This window comes from Prinia subflava, chromosome 2 (assembly GCF_021018805.1).
Source record: "Prinia subflava isolate CZ2003 ecotype Zambia chromosome 2, Cam_Psub_1.2, whole genome shotgun sequence".
Lineage (NCBI taxonomy): Eukaryota > Metazoa > Chordata > Aves > Passeriformes > Cisticolidae > Prinia > Prinia subflava.
This window is the reverse complement of record NC_086248.1, coordinates 65,750,527-65,777,667: the sequence shown is the minus strand read 5'-3', so window position 1 is coordinate 65,777,667 and position 27,141 is coordinate 65,750,527. Positions and strand designations below refer to the sequence as shown.

Below are 27,141 nucleotides of genomic sequence, written 5' to 3'. Positions count from 1 at the left end.
TATCCAGGTACACAGCCTGCAACTGTCTTGTCTTCTGTTCTAGGTAGTGGGCCCCATCATGATCGAAGTTGTGTTTACAACCAGAGCAACATAGTAGATGGAGTTTACTGCCTCCCAATAGCACACTGGATTGAAGTCTCTGGACATACTGATGAGATGAAACACACAACTGATTTCTATTTTAATATCGCAGGACATCAAGCCATCCATTACTCCAGGTAAAAGAAATGTGCAGAGCTTGGCTGGTGTCAAATGTTACAAACAGAGAATCTGAACTGGCATGTCTGAAAACTGCATTTGAAGTAGTGAATGTTTGTCTGTATGTAGCAGTAAACTTCAGCAAAGATTCAGCACCTCTTTGCAATTAAATGTCAGTTTAATCATCCTGAGTTCAAGGATACCTGTACCCTGTATGGGTCGGTTATCACAGACATATTCTCATCATGACTAAAAAAGTTTTGTGGCAATTGTTGGATAGTTATTTTCAAATGCTTGTCTATGTACACATGAAAAATTGCATGTACGTTATGTGTTTGTTTTGGGATGATTCTGTTGAAGAACATGTCATGGGAAACAAAACTAATATAATGCAGCACCAGAGCTTACTGATGACATGTTGTCACTCATGTGTGGCAGCCACTGCAATTAGTGACAGCTGCTTTTGATGACTTCCACTTCTGGGCATGTATTTAATAAAATATTAAAACTTAGAAAAGCCTTAAAATGTTTATATTCCATTCACTTGAGCCCACTGGCCCACTGGGGAAGCATCCTGGCTTGAATTAGGAGACAGTAAAGGTCAGGGGGGGCACCCACCCTTTAGGGCTGCAGATGGAGCACAGGCTGTATTTAGAGCAACAGGCTGAGCACTGGTGGTTAACAAAGTGGCACCGAGGCATTTGGGACCCTGTGTAGCTTTTTTCCCTATCTCCAGTCAATTGATACAGCAGGAAGTTTGTGGATTGATAATAGCTGTGTGAATGCTGGTAGTCCTGACATGCCACTTGCATTACAGGGTAATTAGTTGTCTCCTCTTCATGCTCTTTATCTCCACCCTCTCACAGGGTAGGAAGGAGAATTGGCTTTTCTTCATTAGACCTGCAGTGTGCTCGGGAAAGATTTCTTCCCCTTGGTATCTTTTGGAATAGCACGGATTCGTAAACACTGTCAGGTACATGTAGGTATTTGTGGGAGCTTTTCCCTGAGACCCCCTCAAGTTATATAGAATGCCCGATAGACTGCAGTGTCATGTGGATCTTAAACATCTGTTTCCAACAGCCTGTCAGAGTAAAGATCTTGTTTATTCCAAAGCACAGACTTATCAATCCCAAATAAGCTTGGCTTGGCAGAGAAATTTTTCGAGAAAGAAGAACAGCTGTCAGAAAGTGAATATCAAAGTACCAAAGGCTAACTTATCTTCCTTTCCAGAGGCAGCAGTGATCCATTTAATGCTGCCTTATCTGCATGACTATGTGTTTCAAAGATTAGGTAAAAAGCTGCAGATTCTGCTAGAGAATATTTGAAGAAAATTTTCTGAGCTGTGTGGTCTTTTGCAGATGAGGATCTCCTTCATTCCCTTCTCATACACACGTACCTTCATTGAAAGGCAACCTTATATGTACATCTTACAATTCTTATCTCATTTCTTTCAGCTATATTAAGTAAGCAGACTCTGTAACAGTCCTGTCACATAATTACTTCAAATACTTTGAAGATATCCCGCCTTAAATGTTTTTTTAATTATTAACAGTTGGGGGCAGATTCACCTTTCTGCTGGTTATAATCAAGCAGCCCAAAAATACTAGCTATTTTAGATTTTTTTTTTTTTTTGGCAGAGCAGCTGAAGTGAGCTGATGAAAATGCCTTTATTTTGCAATGGATTTATTGATTCAGAGGAGTAATATGAAGATTAATCTAATAAAAAATCCCTATACACCCCCCCTCCTCCCCAAAGCAAAAAAAAAACCCAAACAGAAGAAAAAAGCCAGTCCCTCTGCCTGTACAGTTAAATCTCAGACTATGATCAGGTTACAGTTGTCCAGCTAAGATTACTTTTTTCCATGCTGTAGTGAAGGCATCAGTGCTGAGGGGAGCATTATGACCAGAAATTCTGAGTCCTGTCACCACTTGTAGGATCTTTACAGAGTGGTGGAGGCTGGAAAGAAGTGATTTATCAATGAAAGCTTTTGATGTGAGCCCATCCTCCGTGTTGCTTCCACTTAATAGGGCTGCCATGTGTGAATTAATGAGAAAGGAAGGTTTTCTTCTGTCAGTGGAGCTTCCCACATGAGCTCTGGGACTGATTTTATTTACCTTTTTTTGAATCACAATTAGAAACAGTGGCTCTGAACTTTGCTGCCATCTTGCCTCTTCATAAAACACAAGCTTCTGCTTTAAATGGGCTGCAGCAGAATGAGAAGAGCCTGCTTCTGCCTGGGACCAAAACCGATTTTGCATTATGCTGAGGCTGATGATGATGCTCTGAGGAATCAGATTTTTCTTATTCACTATAGATGTATCACTCATAATTTAGTGAACTTACATTTAAACTTATATTTAGAGAACTCATTTTGTGTTGGTCATTCAGGTAGGAGAGTATATAATGTGGTTTTTAAGCACAGCAGATTTGAACTCATTTCTTGTAAATGTGAAATTGAGCTTTCCCACAGCTAAGAGTCATGACTGATACCTCCATGGCTTTAATATTCACTTGGTTTGGAGATGTAATGATATCTTTAACCAAAATGTGATTCAGGAAAAAAAAAGAAACCCCACAAATATAATCAGTTTCTCTTTTCTGTTAGATACTACTGCAATAAGATGGTTTCAAATTACAGGAGAGTCCACTTAGGATGCAGTAATTTTCCAAAGTAAAGTAGAGTTACTGTAATCTTTTCTGAGAGAAGACTTCAGAAAATTTGTTAATCTGGGCCATATTATCTCAGTTCCATCTGTGAAAGGTAGAAGTTCCTAATTTGTAGATGTAGTATACCTTATTATTTGTATAAAAATATCTGCATTTCTCAGAAGAAAGGCATTACATAAGAGCAAGAGAGTGAATGACACGTGAAATTACAAAATCTTTAAATAATATGTTGAGGACGATGCTGGATGGCAGAATTAGGTGCTATGGAAATGAATATCTCTGATAGGAAAAGCCATCTTGTTAGTTTCCTATTGTCAGACTAATTTTAGGTGTGTGCTCTTTGTGAGTCATGTTTCATAAATATGACAAAGAAAAATAATTTTTACATGCTTTGCATGTAAAATGCAGATAAACTGGAATGTGTAAGTGAATTCCTCAGACAACAATGATGGCTAATCTGTACCTGTGGTATTGTATGGCTGTTACACATTTTGGAGGAAAATACTCAATTAGCAATCCACAATCAGGGGAGTCACTACATGAGAGTATCCATGGGTCTGACAACAATTTTTTGAGGTACAGGTTTCTTTAGTACCTTTTTTTGCAATATATATGTATAAATATATAGGCTGTTAAAAACTAATATTTCACATTTATGGAGTGATTAGGAAGTTGACAAATGTGTTGCTATATCAGCGGGTTTTTTTCCCTAAGAAAAAATGAAGGTAATGATAAAAGAAAATTGACTTCCATGCTTCAAAATATTGTTTGTGTTTCTCAGGGGTTGCAAATGAGACTTAATTTATGATGTACTATTTACAAATGCTTTGTGGTTTGTTGGTAAGACAGTTTCCTGCAACACTGCCAGTAATATAGTTTATAACCTAAGTTAGGTGGGAATGGTTAGGGAAGTCACACATAAGATGTGTGTTCCTGCTTTGTAGTAAATGTTAATATAGATATGAAAGTGAATGAAGAATGATGCAGGGTAAAATGGAGATTTCTTTTTTACCTTTTGGAGGTAAAAAAGCAGTATTTTGCTGATGGAACACAGAGATTCTTCCTAGGGGAAAAAATGAGTATTTTCTCAATTGATATGCATCTTTAATCAGGTGGAAAACAAGAGCTTGGTCGACTACATTTGGTTCAGTATGAAATTAGAATTACCTTTGAAAATAATACAAGAGAGAGCACTTTTTTTTAGTCTTTAATTTGTCTTTTTACTGGTTGTAATTCATTCATGAAATAAAATACTTTTCTGTTTTAAATAGAATTCTTTTTAAAGAGTTATTTTTGTTACTGGATTATAAAAAAGGTTTTAAAGAGTAAGCTGCTACAAAAAGCCCCTACAGTGTGGTGACCTGCTCTACTGTAATAGAAAGCTGCACTGATATTTTATGCCTGCATTATGAATTAAGAGAAGAGGTGATGATGTCTACAGAGATTACCATAATTAACATTAAAAGCTGAGCGTTAACTGTCCTCTGTGCCTAAAGAATGCTTGTGATATTAGAGAAAAGAATAAGAAATAATGAGCTCTGGAACAAAATTCATTGATTGTGTTCTAGTAAAATAGTCCTGATCAAAAGGACTTAACATCAATAAAAGTTCATCCTTTGATTTCAGTACTTGGGGCTCTGACAGTAAAGTTATCTGGTCATTTTATACATTAAGTAATAAAAATATTCTAAGGTACATTTTTTGATATTTTGTCCCATAAACACGGATATCCATCTACTCCTTTGAATATTATTTTACTGTACTGAGCTGTAGTCTGAAACAAATCTAAATTGTTACCATTGTTTACTTACCAATGGGAATCACCTTTTATAGAATGGTTTAAAGGTTAATTCTATCTTTTGTCCTTTCTGTGTCTTCATTTTTTTTTCTACATCACCCCCAACTGGAGCTGGGAAATGCTTTTACTAGCCTCTGTTGTGAAGAAAATGGGTTTCAAATCAGCCTAAGAAGTGACATTTAAGGAATTTTTTATTTAAATTCTTGAAAGTGAAGAGGGAGTGTGAGGCAGTAGGAGCAAGATTGAGAAGACAAATTATGAGGCTAGAATTCGATCCGTTTTTAGTTCTTATTTGTTTTCATGTATTTAATTTGGGTGATCTCTGCATTGGGTAACAAATGCATTTTTCTTCCACATTTGTTTTCCATCCAAACAAAAACCTTCTCCTTTTGTGCACTCCCCACACTGTTCCCTACATAATAATAGCTAAAACCAGGAAAAATTATTCTATTTTTCCAGATCTTGTTTTTGTGATCTTGCTTGGGCAGGATGGCACTTGGCTGGGATAGCCCAAGCCAGGCTATTGTTGAGTTCGCTGCAAATCTCAGTGTTGTGAATGTGAACAGAAATAGAGTTAGGATCTGCCAGCAGTGCTGTCACACACCATAAAGTCAAATACTGTGGATGAACTAGATGGCAGGAACTCCCTTTTCAGTTATTTTGATTTTTTGAGTATTAGCAAATGGCTGTTGCCAGCACAGCTCTGGCTGTCTTGTTGTGACCTTCTGCTTGAGCACCCAAAAGGAACTTGACGTGGACAATCCTGGATGTCACTCATTTCTAATTTCATTTCTTGTGAGTGCCACAGTAGCAAGCAAAATCTACCTTTAGAAAAGGTGATTTTACCAGAAGAAAAAAGTCACAGAGCTTCTAGATTAAGGAATCTTACATGACTGTCATCAGCAATTGAATTCCCAGTATTACTTCTACCTACAGTGACTGGTCTGTTAAACCTGATGAATGGCTATTGGCCAGCAGGGTACCAGGTTTGTTGCCTCCTGCAGTGGCTGAGGGACACAAATTTTTGGCTGGACTTTGGGATGAAGTTGAAGAGATGTCTGATGAACGGTACATTACCTATGTGAATGAGCTAAAGGGAGATCTTAGCATGGTGTCTGGTTAGTCTTGTGAGTTTTTTCTGGAGGTTTGTTTCTGTTTTCTTTACCATTCTGCCATTCATATGTGCTTTTGTCAATGGGTGTGCGAGAATTTTTTTATTTAGATTGTTCTGGAATGAGTATTTCATTAATAAAATGGCTGTAAGCAGAGACTGGCTGTTGATGAGAAGATGAGGCCTTTAATCAATTGGCCAGTAATGGGTATTATTTACTTAAAACCACTGTTGCTCTTTAAAATTGATCTTTTCATAGGTGTGCCTCTGCACAAAATTATTTCCTTACTTCTTAAGAAAAACTTACAATTCTGTGTCATTCTGGGAGAAAAAACAGAAAGAAGATTGGGAACCCTCCATGGAAAAACCTGGGGGAGCAAACGTAGCTCTGTTTTCCTCTATGGGATGGAATAGAAAAATGTTGATAGCCCAGTAAGTACGAATTTTATGTGGGGTATCACTGTTAGGGAGCAGAAACTATTGTTGCTTCTAATTTCTCTCTGTGTTTTACTGTGTCTTCCTGCCGCTTGTCCATATTTCTTCTGGAGGTTTTCAGCCCTTTTTCCTGCCTCTTTACTCTTTAACATTCAGGCTGTCAGCAAGGGAGTAAAGTTCTGTCTCCATTGGAAAGCAATTTGCTGGTGTTGCCGGCTGTGAATGAAATTGACTGAGATTGTGAAATCCTGGGCAATTTAGCTCACAGCTGGGATGACAATGAAGGGGCAGCATCACTCTCTCACTGAAGATGATGTTCCAGTTGTCTTGCAGATATTTATTTCCTCCTTGCTTTTACATGCATTTATTAGGTGCCGGGTAATTGCTGGCATTTCTTAATACAGTTTATCTAAAGATAGCAGAACTCTTTCTGAAAAGCAGAGATTGTGTGCACATCCTTACTGCTATTTACCTTATCAGGAGAGAGTGAATTTAGATTTCTGGCTGTTGTTGGAAAAACATCACTAACACAACTCCATAAGTTACACCTGGTGAACCTGTTGAACCAGGAATGTGTTTGTAGAGTAAACCCACTCTGCCTCCCCTTCCTGTGATTTTTTTACAGGCACAACTCCTAGGGCAGATTGGCCCAGCCAGCCTGAGGCTGACTCTTACAGAAAAAAACGTCTCAGAGCAGGGGAGTTTTTAGTCCCCAAATGGGAAAAGTGATGCCATCAGGTGTTTTGTTACCCCCAGCTGGCTTGGTGCTTCCTTACTTGCTCAGTGTATACTATATTTCTGAAGGAGGTGATCTGGAAGTCAAAAACATCTGAAATAAACAACTGCATAGTTATTTTAAATGAAATGAGAAAAGCATTTATAGATACAGATACTTCATTTATATACAGTAGCAAGCTGTAGCTATTAAGTTACAAATTCTACCTCCATCTTCAATAATTTTTGTAAATGCTGAGAGATATAAATGCAAGTTTTCATGATTACATGCTCTAGATATTTACAAGATAATTTTAAAAATGCACCTCTATATGAAAATATGGAGAACCCTATTTAAAGAATAATAAAAAAAATATTAAAAAGGAAACTGGAATGTAGCTCTAGTTCCTTTGAAGTGTGTCTCAGAAAGATGAGTATTTTATTTCCCAAGAGTAAATAAAGATTATCAAATTGTTGCTGTATTTTCCCATATATAATTTTCTCTCTGTAAGAAAAAAAAAACTATCAAAGAAATGAACTGCATTTGTCTTCCCAGGGAACATATTAGGAGGTTGAACTGAAAATCTCTTGTTCCCTCCTTTAATGCTCGTACTTTGGGAAATCTAATTTCAGGGAGTCAGGTACATAATCCCTGCTGTTCAGAAATTTAATGTGTGTCCTCCCATGAACTGTGATAAAAATTGAGTCAAATGTCACAGATATTGCCAAGCTTTAAGAAATGTGGATTTCTTCTTTATTGGTTCAGTAGACAGCATGGTTTATAAGTTTAAATGAAATGTCTTTTTTCTTTGATGTGAAAAGCCTAGTAATAGAATTTATGATTTTAAGTGTCAAGAAGAGGATAAAGGCAAAATATGCATCTCAGTTTTAATACAGACACAAGAAAATGTGGAATATATATAAAATCAATAATTAGATAGGTGCTTGCTTACTTTCTCCCTTTCTCCCCTTTCCTTCCCTCCTCTTCCCTCCCATCCCTCCCAGCTGTGGGTCAGCAGTGAGACTCTCTGACTGTCATTCACTTCAGGGGGAGGATGTTGGTCACTAGTACATGGGGGATGTTGGTGGGCTTCTAGGGCCTTTTCTTTTTTAATTATTATTTTTGAGTTTAACTAACTTCTCCAGGGCTGCCTTTTAAAAGCTATTCGGAACAGTTATATCCAGTGCCTTCATTTTCCCGAGGTGATGATCTGATAAGGAGGATATGCAGCTTCCCTAACAAAATAATTTCTCTAGTGTTCCTTCTTTCTGTGGTCCGGCTGCCAGCTCGAAGGGTTGGCCATGCACAGACCAGTCCTGAAGACTTTTAAATACTGCTTTCACTGCAGAAGACTGAATTTCTCAACTTCCTTGTAATAATGAGTTACTTCAGTCTGGTGAGATAAAAGGAGGAAAAAGCTTTTCGAATACATATGTAGTCTTGGTAATAAGGCTATCCAGTATGTTTAACAAATTTACAAAGTCAAACTTCAGCTGATAATGTAAACACATTTAAACAGACTTTAGTAACAGTAGATCACTTTAATATATTTGTTCAAATGCTTGAAATTTCAGTTCCCAAGGAGGTGCAATGATACTGCTGGGAAAAGAAAGAAATCTGAAAGAGAGAAAAACAACAAAAAAGACATTTTTAAAAAATAGAGAACCCCTGGTAATTCATGCCAGTCTTTGAGCTCCAATAAAAACTGCAGCATTGATTGTTCATAAATTTAACTCTCATGACTTTTCCCCATTTTGTCATCCAAGACTTCTTCAAGACATTCCACTATACTTTGTAGTTTTGTGTTAAAAAGAAACACACAGATTCTTCTGGGGCCTCTCATGGTAACTCCATTACCATCCCAGCCTCAACCTTGGATGTTGGCTATTCATGCACCAGGATTATTAATCTTATGTTTAGAATCTAGTAACCAGGTACAGTAGCTAAAATGAAGTTTTCTGACAATTTGTTATGGTAGCACTATGCATGATTTTCCTTTGATTTGATGTTGCTGTGAGAACACCTTATTTGAGATGCTTAGGTAGCTGACTGTGGCGAGGCATTAATTCCATTTTTCTCCATATTTCTGAGATGTTGTCCCCCAGACTGTGCTGTTCTAGTATGTATCTGTCCCTCTTTAAAATTCAAATAAATCAACTGATGTGGGCATAGAAATTCTGGATAAATTGGAATGAACATCCACACAGAGCTCATCAAGGCTGTTTTCAGATGGTACCAAAAGGGATGAATGTGCATCTTTCTCTGACTGTTGGAGTTCTGAGAGATTACATTATTTGGTACATGTGCAAATGGTGCCATGTGGATCACAAGGCCGCCCAGCAATAATCTGTGCTTTGCAATTATGCAATTTTCATGAATATGTACTTGTTTCTGAAGCATTGGAATGTATTTCCATTGGATCTGAAATGCTACATTTCAAAAAGTGGATTTGTCTTTTATTGTTTTTCCAGTCTAGATTCCTAAGCAGATGCTAATAGATAAACTCTGAAAGAAGACAAAATGCGTTTTTACCAAGGATTCCCAAATCTTCTTGGCACTAACTTAAAGTTCATTTGTAGCAGTTTAAATCAATTTTGTTGAGATGATTTAACTTACAGGTGCCAGGAGTGGCATCATTCCCATTGCTAAGCATTAATGTTAGAAATTCTCATTCCTAATGCCAAGAGATTCATGGCTTATTGCAGTCTGGCTGAGTTTAGCGGCCTGTTGTTCTTGTGTTTCCGGGTATTTGTTCTAATTCCAAAGAAATGGGAACGTTGGCAACCTAACAGAGACATATGTGGGAAGTAACCATTGGCAACCATGGTTGCATGAGACAAGATTCTATAATTGGAGCATTTAGACATTAATGCTCACAAGCCAATGGAGGAATCCTTTCCAGGTTGTTCAGTACAAGCCTTGGAGCCTGACTCCCTTCTCAGGCTGCAGTTTGGTAATTGGCACACTGTCTGCTTTCAGAGAATGTTTAAGAAATGAAAGTACAAGAAGAGTAATTTCTTACAAATACAAATCTTTCTTTCTGCTGCATACAGTGTGCTCCTTAGGCATCTGTTGAAACCTAGTGCATATGTTTGAAAATAAATTCTGGCAAAGTCCTGTAAGGGTAGATCTGGACACCTTGTCCTACAAGGCACTGGTGTGCTTGTGAATCATTACTTTCTTATCTTCACAATAGAAATACATAGAAAAATGTGACATAAAATATTTCACTTTGAACACTGGGAGAATAACATTTAATCTTCCACGTTTCAGTTTTGGCTATGTATCTAAAATCTTGTGTGACCACATTACTTTAGATCATATCTAGACTAGAGACAAAATAGATTATAAAAAAATGTATATGGGATAAGTTAATTTGCTTTAAGATTTTAATGGAATGAAGTGAAGAAGAAGGGAGAAGATTTTATGTTGTGAGTCTTCACTGTATAGATTTTAATGTACTGCAAGGTTGATAACAGAAATTCCATTGAACTTACTAGAGAATGTGAGCTTAGTTTAGAGACAAAATTAGATAAATTTGATCCATTATTGTGTCTGAAAAACAAATATGCAATGAATGAGAGTATTTTCCACAGGATGTGTAGCTTTTATGCCACTGGAGTTGAAGCAAAATAAATTGGCTTGAAATGAACTCTGTGCTTCCACAGTTTGACTACTTCTGGTCCCTGGGATAGACAGCATAGTTTAATGAAGACTAAGAAAGAGGATCTATTACTATTTGTAAAAGACATTCAGGAACTACTACAAAGAGGGAAGAAGAATTATTGAGATTGAACCTTCTTTAAGATCAAATGGATATTAATTGCTTCTGAATGATTTTAGAGTGTAAATTAGAACAAGGTTTCTGTCATCAAAGGAATGATGTCTGAATTCCGGCATGACCTTTCAAATAGGGCAGGAAGGACAAGGAACCTAAATTATTTCAAGATGGAGCTTGATAAATGAATATAGATAGTGATTCCAGAAATGGAAATTAAAGTTTATGATTATAGTATCATAGATCATAGGCTCAAAGAGACCTCAGAAAGTATCCAGTCCATTTCCTTGCCCCAACTTAATCTCAATTACATTTAAATCATTTCAGGTTTATCCAGACTGATCTAAAATATGATCTCATCTTAGTGATGAGACTCTATAGGCCTGTTAGTCTCCCATTCAATTACCTCACTATTCCAACCATTAAAAAGCTTTACTAATCTCAATTGAAGTCTTTCTAGTGCAATTTAAATTAACTTCTTCTTGTTCTCTCCACAGAAGACTTGGAGAACAAATTAGTATCCTGTCCCTCTATAGCCCTTTAATATATGCTTGAAAACTCCTTTTTTTCTTCCAGAATCAGAGTGGTTGACTTTGGAATATCTCACCATGTTCATTCTGATATTAGTCCTTGGATCTTTCAGTCTTTTCTCTGAAAACTTTTCTTCTTGAACTGTAGTTATTCTGGCACTCTCTGCTGGGCTCTCCAGGTGTTTCTCTTCCTTCATCCCATTTTTCCTGATGATGGTCTACCAGTACTGAATGCAACAGAAGGATTATTTTGTGACTTTCAATCATGATGCTACTGCTTACCCAAGTATTATTGTCATTTTTGCAGTGTGGGATGTGGTTTACTTCCCAGTTGTCTCCGTGTTTTCATCAAAAAGGTTCCCTGCTGTGGCAGGATATAGGATGTTAAGAATGTCCTCGATCTCTGCATCTGTCCTTATGAGGTGTTTTTTGTGAGTTTCTTCTAATAAAGCTCTTATGCTCCTTGTAAGGGAATGTTTGGGATTGCTGTGGAAGGGGAAAATGGGCCATAAAAAGGAAATTTTGTGGATCTCTCTAAAGTCTTATGTGACTTTAATTCTCCTCACGTGGATCATTTTATCTTGTATCCCTGGTGAATTCAAAGTCGGGACAGTCCTGAGGCACACAGAGCCCACAGAATGCACTGGAAGGTTGCGAGTGAGCAGAGCTGTGCTGTGCTTAGGCATGGGTTGCTCAGTGTCTCATAACCTGAAGAGTGCACCGTGGCACCTGCTCTAAGAGCAGTTCGGGGGATAAAGTGAGGACAATCAAACCCTCTTGTACCATCAAGCTGATGCTATGGAAATCTTTTCCAGAGACAGCAGAACCTGAGGGCAGTGTAACACTGGAACAGCTTTGTAGATGAATGTCTGGGTAATACTGTATTTCAGTTACAGGTTTGATATTATTCCTACCTGCTTTACTTTTAGCACATTGTCACCTTGAGGTCAAACCTTAATGGCTTATTTGCTTGGCATATCAGTAAATGAGGTCGTTTTATGCCACAGACTTGTGAACATGGAATAAATAAGATAATGGAATAAATAAATAAATAAGATACTATTAAGAATAAGACTCAGATTTCAAGGGCTTGAGAAACTTTGCATATTGCTAAGCTGACGAAGTGTTGTTCTAAAGTGATAAAAGCAGGTGTCTCTTTCTACATTCCAAGTCTGCTCCCATGTGAGAGGCTAGATAAGTAGTTCAAATTAGGTCTAAGAAGAAAATTTGCCAGACCTTAATTGCTTTTCATCAGAGTTCCAAATAAGAAGGAGAAGTAAAAAAAAAAAAAAAAAAACTAGCTTGGAACTACACTGTAGCCTGTTTAATTCTCCTCATTTAAAACCCTGAGGTAGAATTCTTAACATCGCAATAAACAGCACACTTTCAGTGGTAAAGCAGAACAAATTTATAAGCAATGACTTGTGCTCCTTCTACATTTGACATTTAGGTAAGAGCAATTTTTTGTTCAAGAATATTAGTAGTTTCTACAAGGTCTGCAGCTGTGTTGTTTCAGTAGGATACAGTTTTATCATTATTCAGTGCTTTTCTCTGATGGCTTCTTCTCAGGTTATGGCCATTTATTCCATCTTTCTTGATAAGAGTGATCTTATTAAGCCTGTTTATTCTATCTTGGAGTTAGACCATAGTATCATCAAACCTTGCTCTCCTGCTCTGGCCACTACTGCTTGACTCTGGGCTGGGAAATCAAGTGCATCCCAGAGTTCCCAGTCAATCCTGCTTTAGGCAGACCTCTCACCACAAAGGGTCCATTGGTTTATCTTCTGCTAGGAGACGTTATCAGTAAATCAATAGGAGAAGGGATTAAGACCACAGCCATTTACCCTTGTGCCCTGTGCAATATGCAATGAAATGTCGGTGTCGTAACCCCTCAGTTCTACATTATTATTTCATTGGTAAGGAGGCATTTTGCTGAGACATCTTTCTGTCCTTTGTTTAAACAGTTTATAGTGAAACTGGAATTCCTGTACAAGACCAAACCAGGGGCCCCTCTGTTTTGATACCTGCCCATGCTGTCTGTATTTTGGAGGAAGACACAAGACTAAAAAAATTATTTTTAAAATGTTGCCATTTTTCTCATCTCTTGGTAGTTACTTTATAGGTGAAGCAATATGGAATTTGGTGGTCTTTATGTCTTTTATTTAGATATAGCCAGTTGGTTTGCCCTTGTCATAGACAGGATCTTTAAACAGTTGTTAAACTCCCTCTTAAGAATGTTAAATTCTTACTCTGCCCTCATTTGAAAGAATTTTCACAAGAAATAACTGGAATTTACTGTATTTTGAATATTTTTATTTTTGTGTATTTTTCGTGATACAATAAAATATTAGTTAAAAGTTCAAATGTTGTGTGCATAGAATAGGATCAGTGATTTTTAGATCATTACTATGAATTTTCTGTTACTTTCAGTTCACTTCTTGGTACAGGCTCATATTTCCACTTTAACCTCTTTATAAAGCAACACTTTCACCAAGTGTCACTACAAGCAGATACTGTTTCCCTTTCTATTTGATTGTAGTTGGCTTAAAACAGTGATGTGGGTGTGAGATTATTTATTCCAAGACATATTGCTGAGATGCATTCATCAACTGTGAATCTCATCTGAATGTCATCTGCTCCTTTGCTGCATATTCATTTAGTTTAATTTGACACCACTGGCAATTGAAACTAATAATGGTTTGGGCAAACTTTGGACTCTCCTTGAGTAAGTTCATCTGTTTGGAAAGATCTTAACTTGAAAAAGGAATCCCATGTGGAATGTAGGTCAGCAATGACATGCTGTAGAAGAACTGCCAGGGAACTATAAAGAGGGATAAAGCCTTTGAAGCACAAGAAGTAAGTAATCTTTGGTTCTTCACAGAAATGTACTCTTTTCAGTACTGGGCATAACATATTCAAAAAGCAAGAGAGTCCAAAGGCAAACAAGAGGGATCAGATGCTTTGAATATATGACAAGTGTGTGTGTGTACGCGTGAAGAATGCAAAGTTGCATTGGAGTGTGTTGGTAACTTAGAGATAAGTAAAAAGATTTTACAGAGTGGAAGGAAACAATCTGTTCTTTGTGTCCATTGTGCAGACAAGAAGGTGTCTCTATGACCTGTGACTGCACTATTCATATTAGACAAAAAAAAAAAAAAAAAGAAAATTCTGAGGTGAGGATAGTAATTGATTTGTTCGATTTGTTTTCTACATATCAAAGAATATTTGAACATGCTCAGATCTTCCACTGAAGAACAGAATTTGGTAATTAGAAAATCCTTCTTTGTTTGTGAATGCATTTAGGGCATTAGACAGCAATCTAAGTAATGTTTCTAGATTTCTCTGGCAAAACTACAGGAACCTCATATCATTGCTAGGAAGTGCTCACTGTCACAGGTTCAGAGAAAAGAACAAGGAAGGCCAGGAAGAGAGATGTCTAATTTGGTACTTCAGGGAAGGCTCACGCAGACCTATGACTAAGCTGCTACATGTTGTTAGAAGGATGCCACAGGCAAAAGAAGGAGCACATGCAGGATGATAGTTCTGGGTCATCATAATCCAGTGGTATCGCCATTAACTGATGTGCCTTGTCGCAAGGCAGAGAATACAGAAAAGATGAAAGAGCATCTCAGCTATAGCTGGTAGGATTTCCTATATTCTCATTTTGAATATGCCCAAAGCAATACTTCTGGAAATCTCTTTTTTTGTGTCAAATGAGACAAGGAACAGACATCTGGTCTCTGAACTAGTTTAAATTTGGCTGAAAGTTGAAATTTTCTATGAAGCTTTTGGGTTAGACAGATCATGATTTTCCATTAAAATCCACCTTGTAAAAGAATTCTGAATGAGTTCCTACTCCAGTTCCATCAGGGGAGGAAACAGGAATGCAATGTAATTGGAAACACTCTCTAGTAGTTCAAGTGCTACAAAAATCATCTGTAACTGAGTTGTACTTCAGGCCTATATTCCCTTTGGGCTGCTTGCTTTTAGCAGTACCAGGGTAGTAGCACTACATTGGTGCAAAAACCCACCCTGTATGCCTAGAAGCAACACAAAATGCTGGGGGTAAATTGACTGAATTATAGATGTTGCTCTTCTGGGAATGCAGTGTGTTTTACTGCAAATTCCATCTAGCTGTGGTTGCATGCTATACCTTTAAGAAATAAGAGTCTTGAGGGAGGACAGAGTCAATTTAATCATTATTTTGTTTGTTGTTTCAGCTAAATTGCTCTGTTTTATGTATATATTGATACATATCTCATTGTCATCAGATGCTTAACGGGATTTAAGGAAGTCTGATGTAGACAAATGAAATGGAGTGCAAGCTTTAACACAGGCTACACCTTGGCCTGGAACTGAGGGATGATTCAATCCATCACTTTTCATTTAAAATAATAGACTGGACCTTGGTCAAAAATATCACTGGTATAAACAAATGGCATCACTGATGGATCACTGTTGCCAATAACCAGTGACAGTGGTTATTTTTCCTTAGTTTGGCAAAGTCCTCTCTTTTGAGTAAAGCTGACAACTATCAGGATAAAAGGACATCTGTCAGTACCTGATAGATACTCTGATGAAATGTGTCCCTAAAGTGCCAAACTTTTCCTTTTCTATAAGAACTGTGACTCTTAGAGGGTTGATTAATTTCAGAATAGATTCTAAGATGCCTCCTCCTAGCACACTGATGACTGTTCAGATCTGGAAGGAGTACCTGAGTCATCCCAGCTTGCAATTCAGCATTCTAAGGAAATTTCAATTTAGGATCTGTTCATCACAAAGCATTATGAGCAACAGTAAAACAGGAGCTGCTGAAGAAGCAGAGTAGACATTGGTGTTGTGGAGAAAGAACTGACTGCCTGATGCAGTAACCTGGTGTCTTCCCCTAGGTCAGGTCACCTTCCCTGGAAATCAAATCCCTACAATTACAGTTGCTGGGCTGGTTTTGTACTGTACTAAGACTGAGAGGTATGGTGTGTCATGCTTTGTCAACCAGCCTGAAAATTAGTCAGCATTATTAAAAAACAGTTTCACAATGCTAGTTTTTCATTGTCTAAGACTCATTTTCTCCTTAGGGATGGGAAGACCATTTGCATACGCATTGATTAAATGGAACGTATTTGTTATTTTAGATACATTCACTCTGCATTGTTATATTTTAATCCAGACTGTGCAGGGTCCTGGGGAGAAGCCAACAAATACAATATATGTCTAGATCATTAAAAATAACTTAAGTGTGCTGGAAAAGAAGTATACAAGTGTTTGCAGGGAGTTCCATATTTACTCTGTGGTAATGATAAATAATTGTTGGTTTTCTTAGTTTGTAAGTCAAAAAGCAGATTTTAAATATATCAGCGTTCAGTCTGGGCTCTGTAAAAATAAACTGAATAACATTTGCCTAACATTTAGTCGTTGTTATCACAACCTCAAGCCTCTCACATGAATTCATTTGTTGGAACCCCAAAAGTTCCCTTAAGGTAGGTAAATATTGTAACCATAATACTGGTGGAGAAATGAAGTGTAGGGCAGGCTGAAAGTACCTATAAATAAAGAATTCATAAACAAGCAAGTCGTAATCTCAGAAGATTGCTAAATATTGTTAATGTTTAAATCACTCTAGGTGATTTCTTAATTGATAAACTGTCTCTTATCGAATTGACTGTGGTTTCAGGAGCCAAACATGGTTTATTATCCTTGATGCAAAGAGTTAAGATGTACAAAGTGCCATTTTTATATTAAAGCAAAATTTCAAGTAGAATTTTGCTAAGACATGATCCTGTTTTGATATTTTTGGAACATCAAACGTGTTTGACTGAAAAGATTAAAGGTCTGTTGATAACTAATAATTTCCTAATGTTTTTTGATGTGCTTAGAGATCACATAATCTGCTGCTGGAATACACCCATATTAGAGCTGGAAAGCAGTGGCTCAGAGAGCAGAGAGCTCAGAGCACTATAACTTGATGGTTTAGAGGGGAATGTAAAATAGCTCTCTCTCCCATGCCAAATAGTCTTGTGGCTAAAATCTAGCTTCCTACTGAAATTCTGTGGCAACATTGAAAGGAAAACTGAAAGTTATATCATTAAGGAGAGAGATGTAAAAATGAAATTAACACATTCTTGCTTGTTTCAGTATGTATGTTTTCCTGATCTTCAGCATAATGAAGCCCTCAGCAGGGCTATCAGAAAAATCATTATATAAAAAACAGCTGCTCAACTCTCCATTAGTGTCTGTACTCACACGTGCACTAACCCCTTTTGTTCCTTCCTTCTCCTGTCAGAAAAAGTTAAGGTTTGAACTATATAGAACCAAATAGAAATATAGGTGCTATGCAGTAGGATTATCCTAGAACTTTTACATAGATTGGCTGATAGGAGAGCTCTGCAGTACTGTTTTCTGCATGGTAAAAAGGTGGTTAAGCCTTGGCCAGCAAGACAAGAATCACACTTATTTCTAGGTGGGTAGATAAGGGGTTTGTAGACCACGGTCAAGGCTACATCTTGATCCTCTCAAAGGCTAAACTTCAGGACCTGATCATAATATTAATTCACAAGGATTGCCAGTCCTAAGTACATCCCTTAGGTCATTCTCTGAATGCCTCCACTAGTTTAGTTAATTATGGGGAAAGACAGTGATAAAAATTTGGTAAACTCTTCAGATTGCTCAGTAAATGCAATTAGTGTTGTGCAATACAGGAGGTCTTGTCGTGTACAAGACCTGTTAGGCTGCAAGAACAAAATAAACAAATGGTCTATATCCCGGGGTCTTGCAGATAGCATAGCTGTGATGTTCACCCATTAAAAAATCATTGGGAGAAAAAATTATAAAGCATTGGTTTATCAGTAAGCAAGAGTACTACGCAGAGTTTTATTTATCTCAGGAATGCTTTAGTCACTTTTAATTCAATCAAATCCTAGAAAACACACATTTTTTTCTCCCATCAATGTAATTTAGTGCATTAGATGTTTCACAAACTATCAAGTGGATTACATATGTATGAGTCTCCAGGGAAGCGTTTGAAGAAAGGGTACTAATGCTCTTGTTCTTGAAATAGTATCCTCATATTGTCACAAGGTATTAGTGATGTTGCCATTTTTCTGTCCCAGGAACGAAGTTTTGTGGGCATTGCTCATCTCCAGCCATTTGTCAGCATCTCTTAGGGCACTGTAGCTTACGTACACCACCTTGGGATGCTCTAACCATCGTGGCAGGTTCCTGTGGCAGAATCCTGGCAGCGGTCACTTGCTCAGGTTAGGATGGGGGCTGCTGTGGGGCTGGCACACGGGAAGATGTTGTTGCATTAGAACTTTGCTCATCCCTCTGATCATTGAGAATGCTTGAGCTGGTTATATTGGATTTTGGACAATTCTTGAACATGCACGTGAAACAACAACAAAGTCACATCTTTTCAAGTGATCTGACTGCTGGAACATGGTTGGAATGGTTATTTGCTATGTAATATTTTTGTTTAAATTGTCTCATTTAAATATGGTCTCAGTTACCATATATTGAGATCAAGGGTTTTGTCCCATTGGAACAGGGGCTGTTAAGGCCCAAGGCTGTGTTTCTGTGTCTAGTATGCAACTCACCATGGATGCAGCTTACAAATAGGAAACAATAATAAGTAGTGCTTCCTGGATTTGAATTTTTCTTTTTGATAATATTGCAGTACTAATATAGCAGGATTTAATAATTACAGTCAATTAAAGGTCTTAATTAAATGCTAATACTTATTACTGTGAAAGTAAAATGGAAATAGCTACCTGATGATTTAAGAGTGGTTTATAGGCTCCTGTAAAAACATAAAACTTTTCTTTGTTTGTCACTGAGGTTAAAATTGGGAATGATCATAAGACATACATGGCAGACATTTTATTTTTGAGGATCTTGCTGTTGTAGTAGATTTGCATTTAATAGTGTTTCCTAAGTTTGTAGTTAATAGTGTTACAGATTTGCTGCAGTTAATAAGGTTTGCAGAGTTTTATGTTAAATGCAGGGATATTACGTGTAGTTTGTGCATTGCATGTTCAAAATTGAAGTTAATGGAAGCAGAATGAAATTAAATTAGATCACTAAGAGCATCTGAATAATCCATTGTAGATACCATCAGTTTAATTGCATGTGCACATTAAAACCCCTCATTTGAAAACAAGTTTCTTAATATTCAGTTTATAATGTCAACATCTGTTGAAGTATACAACAGTTTAATGATAATTAGCAATGGCAAAACCATAGAACTCTTGAAGTTTGATTTAGATAAACAACCATATTTTCTGGTACTTTCCCATCCTACATAAATCTCTCGTTTTCTTGAAAAATTTCTGGTCCTTCAGGCATTGAGGGAAGGTATACATATATTGTAATTCTGTATCTGATTCCCACTAGACTCCAAGAGATTGGAGAAAAATTAGAAGAAAATTACTGATTAATTTTTAATTTTCATCATGGAAGGGTAGTTCAAAATGCTTTTTTTCCTACTTCCCTCATTATAGTGGTAGCTAAAGAGTTGGAAGTCTTCCTTATGTTTGACTTACTATTAAAGTAATGTCGATCTCAAACGTGTGAATTCTTTAGGTTTTTGTGTTGTTTTTTAGGTTGGATTTGCTTGTTTGTTTGTTTTGTGTGTGGATGTGTAAACTGCCTGAATCTTCAGAGTCTTCTTATTCTAATCCCTGATGTTAGTAAGCTTCTACTGCAAGCTTAGTGATGAATGATGCCTTGGAGACCTGTGCTATAATTATGTTCTGAAATTTTTTCTCAGTTCATCTGGCTCTTTGTGGTAGTCTAGGAGCTTGATCCCCAGCATCAGACATCACCAACCCAACTGTAACAAAACAAGTTGTAATGAAACAAGAAGTTTCTTACTGCCTGACATGGAAAGTCTGTGCTTGGCAGTGTTTGTGTGATGACATCAAGCAGGTTTGGAACTGGAACATTGCTGAACCTGGCAGTTTCCTTAAGATACTGTAATCAATCCCATTGCAATGTTTTCTCAATGCTAGGATTCTGCCCAACATCTGGCTGGGTAGTTGCCCTCGGCAGCTGGAGCACGTGACCATCAAGCTGAAGCATGAGCTGGGTGTTACAGCTGTGATGAACTTCCAGACTGAATCTGACATTGTCCAAAATTCCTGGGGCTGCAACCGCTACCCAGAACCCATGAGCCCTGAAATCCTCATGAAACTGTACAAGGAAGAAGGTCTTGCCTATGTCTGGCTGCCAACTGCAGACATGAGCACTGAAGGTAATGCTCGTGTCACTCGTGCAGTAAATTAATAGCAATAAACACTTTGAGTTACTAATCTGACACTTTCATGGCAGTTGTGGGGCAGGAGTTCTGTGTATGTTTTGCATGAAAATATAGCTGGCACACAAGGTATAGTTTGTTTGTGTGCTGTCTTTAATTATTCATATATTCTTGTAGGCAGAGAGGCCATCTGAAGTACTTTGTGTCTGGCTGTATTATGTGTATTTGAGTTTAAAGCCATCTGACATCAAAAACAGCTTGACTGTTTTTGCTTTCAGCTTGACTTCAGCCTATATAATGAAAATACGCTGTGTAGGTGGAAGACTGCAAGTTTGCAGAGCAGAGCAGTTTGCCACCTTTCCTGAGTAAAAATGGAGACAGTGCTGTGTATCTGCTGTTCTCTTCCCAACAAACAAATTTTCTTTAATTGTAGTATCCCAGTCCGATGAAATTCCATAGAGGCATTTATATAATAGTTGCAATTGAAAATACTCACAGCACCTGAGCTGTAACTTCAATTATTAGTACTTTTAAGTCCTTGGTTGGAATTCTCAGATCAAAGTCTTGTTTCCAACCAGGTTAGAAAGTGAGTGTGTTTTCAAGTGAGCAGCCTGTCAGCAGAAGAGAATGCTTTCAACACAGTGAAATACCCCTGCCCCAAACTGATAACTGTCATGTCAGTAGGACATCAGGGAAAACAGGAGACCTTAGAACAGGGATTTGAAAGGGCTTAATGTCAGGGCTCATATGTGCCATGAGGAAAAGTTGGGCTCTGCTGTTTCAGGCTCTGGTTCCCAGGATAGTCAGAAGAAAAGTGTCAGCAAATAAGGTGTATTCATCCCTTTGGCAGTGAGAAAGGCTATTCTGCATGGTTTAACTGTATGCTTAGTACACAATGAAGTCATAACAGTTTTAAGTTGTAAGAACAGTAAAATGTTCTTCTGCTCTCCCTCCCTTCCTTATTGAATTGATGGCCTTCATGACAATGTTTTGGAAATCAGCAGTATGTAGGTACCTTCACAAATATCTGGTATTTAAAAAAAAAAGTCATTCTTGGCTTGCTAATTTTAACACTGTGTAAGTTGTGCTGTTCCCTATAATGTGTTGCCTTGTCTCAGTTCCTTTGAAAATGGTTATGCCACACACATCTGATGTTATCAGAATGTATATTTAGGGAATACTTGGGGCATTTGACAGTGATTCCCTGTTACAAGAAAAGAATCGAGTTAGCCTAGAAGGTCATTTGAGAAAAGAAAGAAAAAGGTGGAATATGCCAGGTTTGCCATAACACGTCACAGTGAGGCTGCACAGCAGAATCTGAGCCTGAACTGACTTTGTCCGGTGCAAATGAGCGTGCCTTGTTTTTACCCTCAGGCAGAATCCAGATGTTGCCCCAAGCTGTCTGCCTGCTGCACGGGCTGCTGCAGAACGGGCACACGGTGTACGTGCACTGCAACGCGGGCGTGGGCAGGTCCACGGCCGCCGTCAGCGGCTGGCTCAAGTACGTGATGGGATGGAGCCTGCGGAAGGTGCAGTACTTCTTGGCTGCCCGGAGACCCGCTGTCTACATAGACGAGGAAGCACTGAGCCGTGCCGAAGAGGATTTCTACCAGAAATTTGGGCATCTTCGTTCCTCGTACCAAATACAAGAGTAGCAAAGCAGAAGGGGACAAGGAAGGTGAAGAGGAATCCTTACATTTGAACCCCAAGGACTTAGAAATTTCTGTGACTCAGACACCCACCTCACCTCTTCAGATTATAAACTTCTTGTAAAAGTGGTTAGAGTTTTGTTTAAAAAGTGCCTTAGAGTGATTTTTATTTACTTTCTTTAAACTGATGTTATTTGTGTTTTCAAGCCTTTTGGTGCAAATATGAGACCTAGAAACTCTGCAAAGTGAAACAAGATTCTCTTTTAACTACTTGCCTGTAGGAACTGAGGTTTTAGGGTAGACACTAAACAGGATGTGAGGTGAAACAGAGCAGTATTTCAGTGACAAGAAAAAAAAAAAGATTAACAGATTAAGGTTCAGGTTAGGGTGGAGCAGATCGTCATCAAAACTGCTCAGTTATTTTAAGCAGATATTATATTGTTGCAATGTTTTATAGTAATTTTGTAGACAAGTGGTATTAATGAGAAAGACCAGAAGGAAACTGGTTCTTCAACTCAGTGTTTAAAAACAAAAAGCTAATGTCTAATGCATTTTCTCTTTGTCCATTTAGTTAATGTTAAATATTATGAACTCCAGCTATGTTCTTTTGTGACACTGGGGCTCCAGCTGTGGCAGCCTTGCTTTGTTGTGGGGCAGGACCACTGTTTGTTATTTTCCTAGGCTGTGAGTTCTCTGAGTTGAAGCTGCATTTTGCTCCTCTGGCCCATGCAGTGCTGTACAGGGGCTCCCATAGGTGCCAAGTCAATCTGAGCAGTAACCCTGGGGTAAGACAGGACCTATAGGAGTTGTGTGATAAGCAATATGCACGACTGGTCCCACAGCCTCTGGGCTGTTGACCTAGATTAGTATCTTCAATACAGCAAAAGCCTCTCCTTGTGCAAGCAGTGGGTGTGTGTTCTGTTTAGCTGATTGAAGCTAATGCTGGGCTATCTCTGGGCTGAACAAAGTGAATACATTCCTCTCTAGGAACAAAGAACAACTCTGCAGAGGATGGTTTCTCAGGAGCTTAGCCTCAGTGTTAGTTTTGTGGATGATCCCTAATGTTTTCCATGGCTGCTTGGTCCCTTAGCTAAACGAAGCAGTGGCACCAACAGCTTCCAGTCCTGCTCAGATAAAATCAATTTGCTGTAGGTTTCAATCCTCAAGAGAGAAGAGAGGATTAAGGATGCATAAACATTAGGAAACATAATTTTGATAGGTTTATTCTTCAGTGAAATCTCATTTTTTCTAGCCATCTTGTTCCTCTAAAGATGCAGTCAGTGACAGAGTAGTTTAAGTAATAAATATTGATTTTCTGAATGCTTAATGGAGAAACTATTAGATATGAACTGTTTATGGAGAATGCCCAAAATAATATATTTTATTTATCGTATACGTCAATCATATTGAAAAGAAAAATGCTTATTTAAGTTATTCTATGTTTGGATTTGATCATGACTTCATTTCTGATTTTTTGAAATAACGCTACCAGTTTAGAAAATGGATGAGAAAAGTTCTCTGTTAAATAAAGACAAAGTGACTGTTCCAGCAGCCCATTTTGTCACGTCTTTCTCTCTCAATTTCACAAACAGCAGAAAGGGTCATGACCAATATTTTTATGTAGAAGTGGAACCAGCCAATTTAATGGTAACAGCCCATGTCTTGTCTGGTGTGCTGAGTCACTTTGATGGGAAATCTCAAAAAACAACACAGTAAAGGTGCATGGCTCATATGGCACCTCTGGTACCTTCAAAGACAAAAATAGGTGTTTGTTCTCCTAGCTCAGTGCAGAGGGCAGAGGGAGTGTGTGAGTGCTTTTGTCTGGCTGCCGGACTCACGTGCAAAGGTGCAGAGCTACAGCTGCCTGCCCAGGAGTTACCTCATTTTGACTGATTTAAGGTAAAATTGGTGGGCTTTTGCTGCCATGTTCTCCTCAAAATCAAGCACTGAGAGAATGAGAATGGCATAAGAAGTAGCGAGTACAACTCAAGTTTTACTTTTCTGCTGAGATTTATTTCAAACCACAAGCTTAAAATGTGTTTCCAAGCATCCCTGACAGACAGCCCTTTCCTCCAGATGCAACTTGTAATAAATGCTGGGGCAAATACTTATAGGGTTGATTCTTATTCCACAGGTAATATGTGTGTGTATAGATATATGTAGATATATATAGATATGTAGTTTTAGGGCTCTTGGGACTGAGCAGTGTATAACATGGCACAAACAAGTAAGTATATGACTAAGTAAGTACAACCACTCTGTGTTGGCTACTTCCTAATTCTGATTATATCAGCAATGGAAGCAGACAGATATTTCATTTGTAGGGCAGGAATTCATACGGCACAGGAGTCACAGATTCAAGGATGCCCTTGCAGGCTGTTAATTCGTTGTTTACCGTAATTTCAGCAAGGGGTTGTTGATTCATTGCTTATTGCCACTTCAGTTTGCTTCTCTGCTGAACTGCTTGGGAGCACATATCATAGACATTGCATTAGCTCACGGACTGCATGAAAGCAGCTTACCAACATCATGTTAAAAAAGGATGCAAAAAGATCCCAGGAGGATCCCAGGGGCTTGCAGTCCCTTTGCACCTATTTGTAGCATCCTTTTTTCCCCCTCATTGCTACCTTCCTGCCTGTGTCAATGAAGGCCACTCTGTCAAACAACATTCATTCAAAACCTTTTCTGTGGAATGCAACTAGGAACTTACATGCTAAATGAATCATTGGAAGAGACTACAACAACAGAACAACCAATCATATAAAAATATTTAATTTCCTCAAATACATAATCACATCATAAATCTACATCTAGAGATTATGTATTAGAATTCAGATTTGTAATGTGTTCTTACGCTGATTGGATCATTAGCTCTTTCCACAGGCTAGCCTCTTGATGTAATTTGGATGAAAGACTTAAGGCAGGCTCCTGTTTATATACTTGTATATTTCCTCGCAATTTTATGTTGCAGCAGCCCTCTTGTTAGAGGGTAGAAATGAGCCAAGACACAGACTTCTTGTTTATCACAGCATGAGAAGAATCCTGGTTTACTCCTCTTTACAGCTCAGCCATCCTGACTCCAACTATTCACTGGCTCTGGCTGCAGCAAGCTCCTGCTGTAGGTTTCTCTTGCAGCCTCTGACTGCTGGTTATTTCCTGCTAAACTCTCACTGCAGGTATTGGTTTGCAGACTCTGACTGCAGCTTTCACCCAGATAGACTGTGGCTACAGGTTCCAACAACAGGCTCTGATTGCAGACCCAGACTGACCTCACAGCAGTGATTCTCTCTCCCCAGGATCCTTCTTCGTGATCCTTTCTTTCCCTCTCCCTCAGGGTTCCTCCACCTTCATGATTCCTCTCACCACTAACCCACTCCCTTGTATCACACTTATCTTTATTGGCTGTAGCTGTGACTCAGCGGGGCGAGGCTGTATTGGGTAATTAACACAGATGTCACTTATCAGGGGCAAGGTCCCTGCATTCCCTTTTCCTACACTTTAGTCCTAAAGCACTACAAAATTTAGAGAAAAACAGCTCCTATAAAAAGAATTAGAATCAGATAGACAGTAATGGTTATTTTGGAGGGGGCCCAAGAAGCCCATAATAATGGGAACCAGGCAAAAACATTTTGATAACTCATCACGGAAGAGCATCAGTTGGTGAAAACAGCTGTGATGCTGTGAGCATCAGTATTTTCTGCCCTGTTAGAGCCATGATTTTTACCTCCATTAAATTAAGGAAGAAAGTAGAATTTGCTGCTTGAAATGGGAACATTTATAACTCCAGGTAGTTAGAGTATCTCAATGTCATGATAAGGCCAAACAATAGTACACATTCTTTCTCAGGGCTATGCACATGAAGGAGGTAAGCAATACGCTTACAAGTAATTTTGTTACAAGCATAGCTCCTTGAGGAATGAATTGGGCTTTGAGGGGTATAATTTTGTGAATATTTTTCCTTTGGACATCGCAAAAGTACAAGTGACAACCTTCTGCAGGACATTTTTAGATTGATGAGGCAAGCTGATGAAGGGGGACTGTGTGGCTGGTGCGACTATCGGATACTTTCCTTTCTCCCTTACTCCTTTCTTGCTTGCTATTTTGCACTTTGAACTTTGATCTCTTTGCTTACGTTGTAAGTTTAAGATCTTCCTCTGTACAGCACCAAGCACAATGAGGCTGTGGCTGCAGCTTTGATACCAGGCTGTTCTCCATGGTTGAAAAGTCTCAAACCTGGCAGCTGAGTTGTATGTGCTGCACAAAATCATGTGCAAAGCAGTCTCTCTGCTCTGGAATGAAATTAGAATTTGAGACTGCCAGTCAAGCCCACTTGGGTGATGGTAAAGAAAAAAGGCTGTAGATTATGCAGGAGCAGGTAATAAAAATCCATACTTAAAACAAGACCGCAGAGAGTCAGACTTATTCCATCACCTACCATGATGGCCTTTTATAGCTCTAATCTATATACCCCACTGAATTTACTGGTCTGTAATTGAGGGAAAAAAATCTAAAGTAGCCAAAGACATTTGCTGTAAATGTATTAGCCTGATACTTCTTTTATTCTTCATAATTAAAGCAGTGAGATGTTTCAAACCAAAGATTTAGTTACAACAAAATTATTCTTTAAAAAAATACACTGTACAGCAGAAAACAATGAGAAAATACTTAGAAGTATAATAACTACTGGAAAAGCATATATTTGGCAAGCAAGGGTTACCTTCTGGAAGGATAATGAACATCAGGCTGTTGTTAGATAAAATGGAGTTGGATTAATGCAGCAAAGGATAGCTGAATGTCTCCAGCTCTGTTTACATTCTCAGTGGTAAATCACCTCTGCAGATATTTCTTAAAAAGTATTCATGTGGAAAAAATTTGTGATTTATTTTCCACATGAATATGACATAAAGGGAAATGGGCTGATCTGAAGGAGCAGACTGGGAATGGTAGAAGTGGAAAGGAATCCATAATTTTTATGTTCTTCAGCAACAGAGTGGCATCGCCAACAGCAAGAT

General features: G+C 38.2%; 1 protein-coding gene across 2 annotated transcripts in view; it reads left to right on the top strand.

Annotated features, from left to right (window-relative positions):
- Nucleotides 1–23,674, top strand: part of EPM2A (EPM2A glucan phosphatase, laforin) — a 35,822-nt gene extending 12,148 nt beyond the window's left edge. For both annotated transcript variants that reach the window (XM_063390328.1, XM_063390329.1), the window contains exons 2-4: nucleotides 44–218; nucleotides 20,236–20,477; nucleotides 21,855–23,674. In XM_063390328.1, the coding sequence (XP_063246398.1) occupies nucleotides 44–218; nucleotides 20,236–20,477; nucleotides 21,855–22,135 (698 nt within the window). In that variant the 3' untranslated portion in view covers nucleotides 22,136–23,674. The remainder of the gene's footprint in view (nucleotides 1–43; nucleotides 219–20,235; nucleotides 20,478–21,854) is intronic.
- Nucleotides 23,675–27,141: the final 3,467 nt, after the last annotated feature.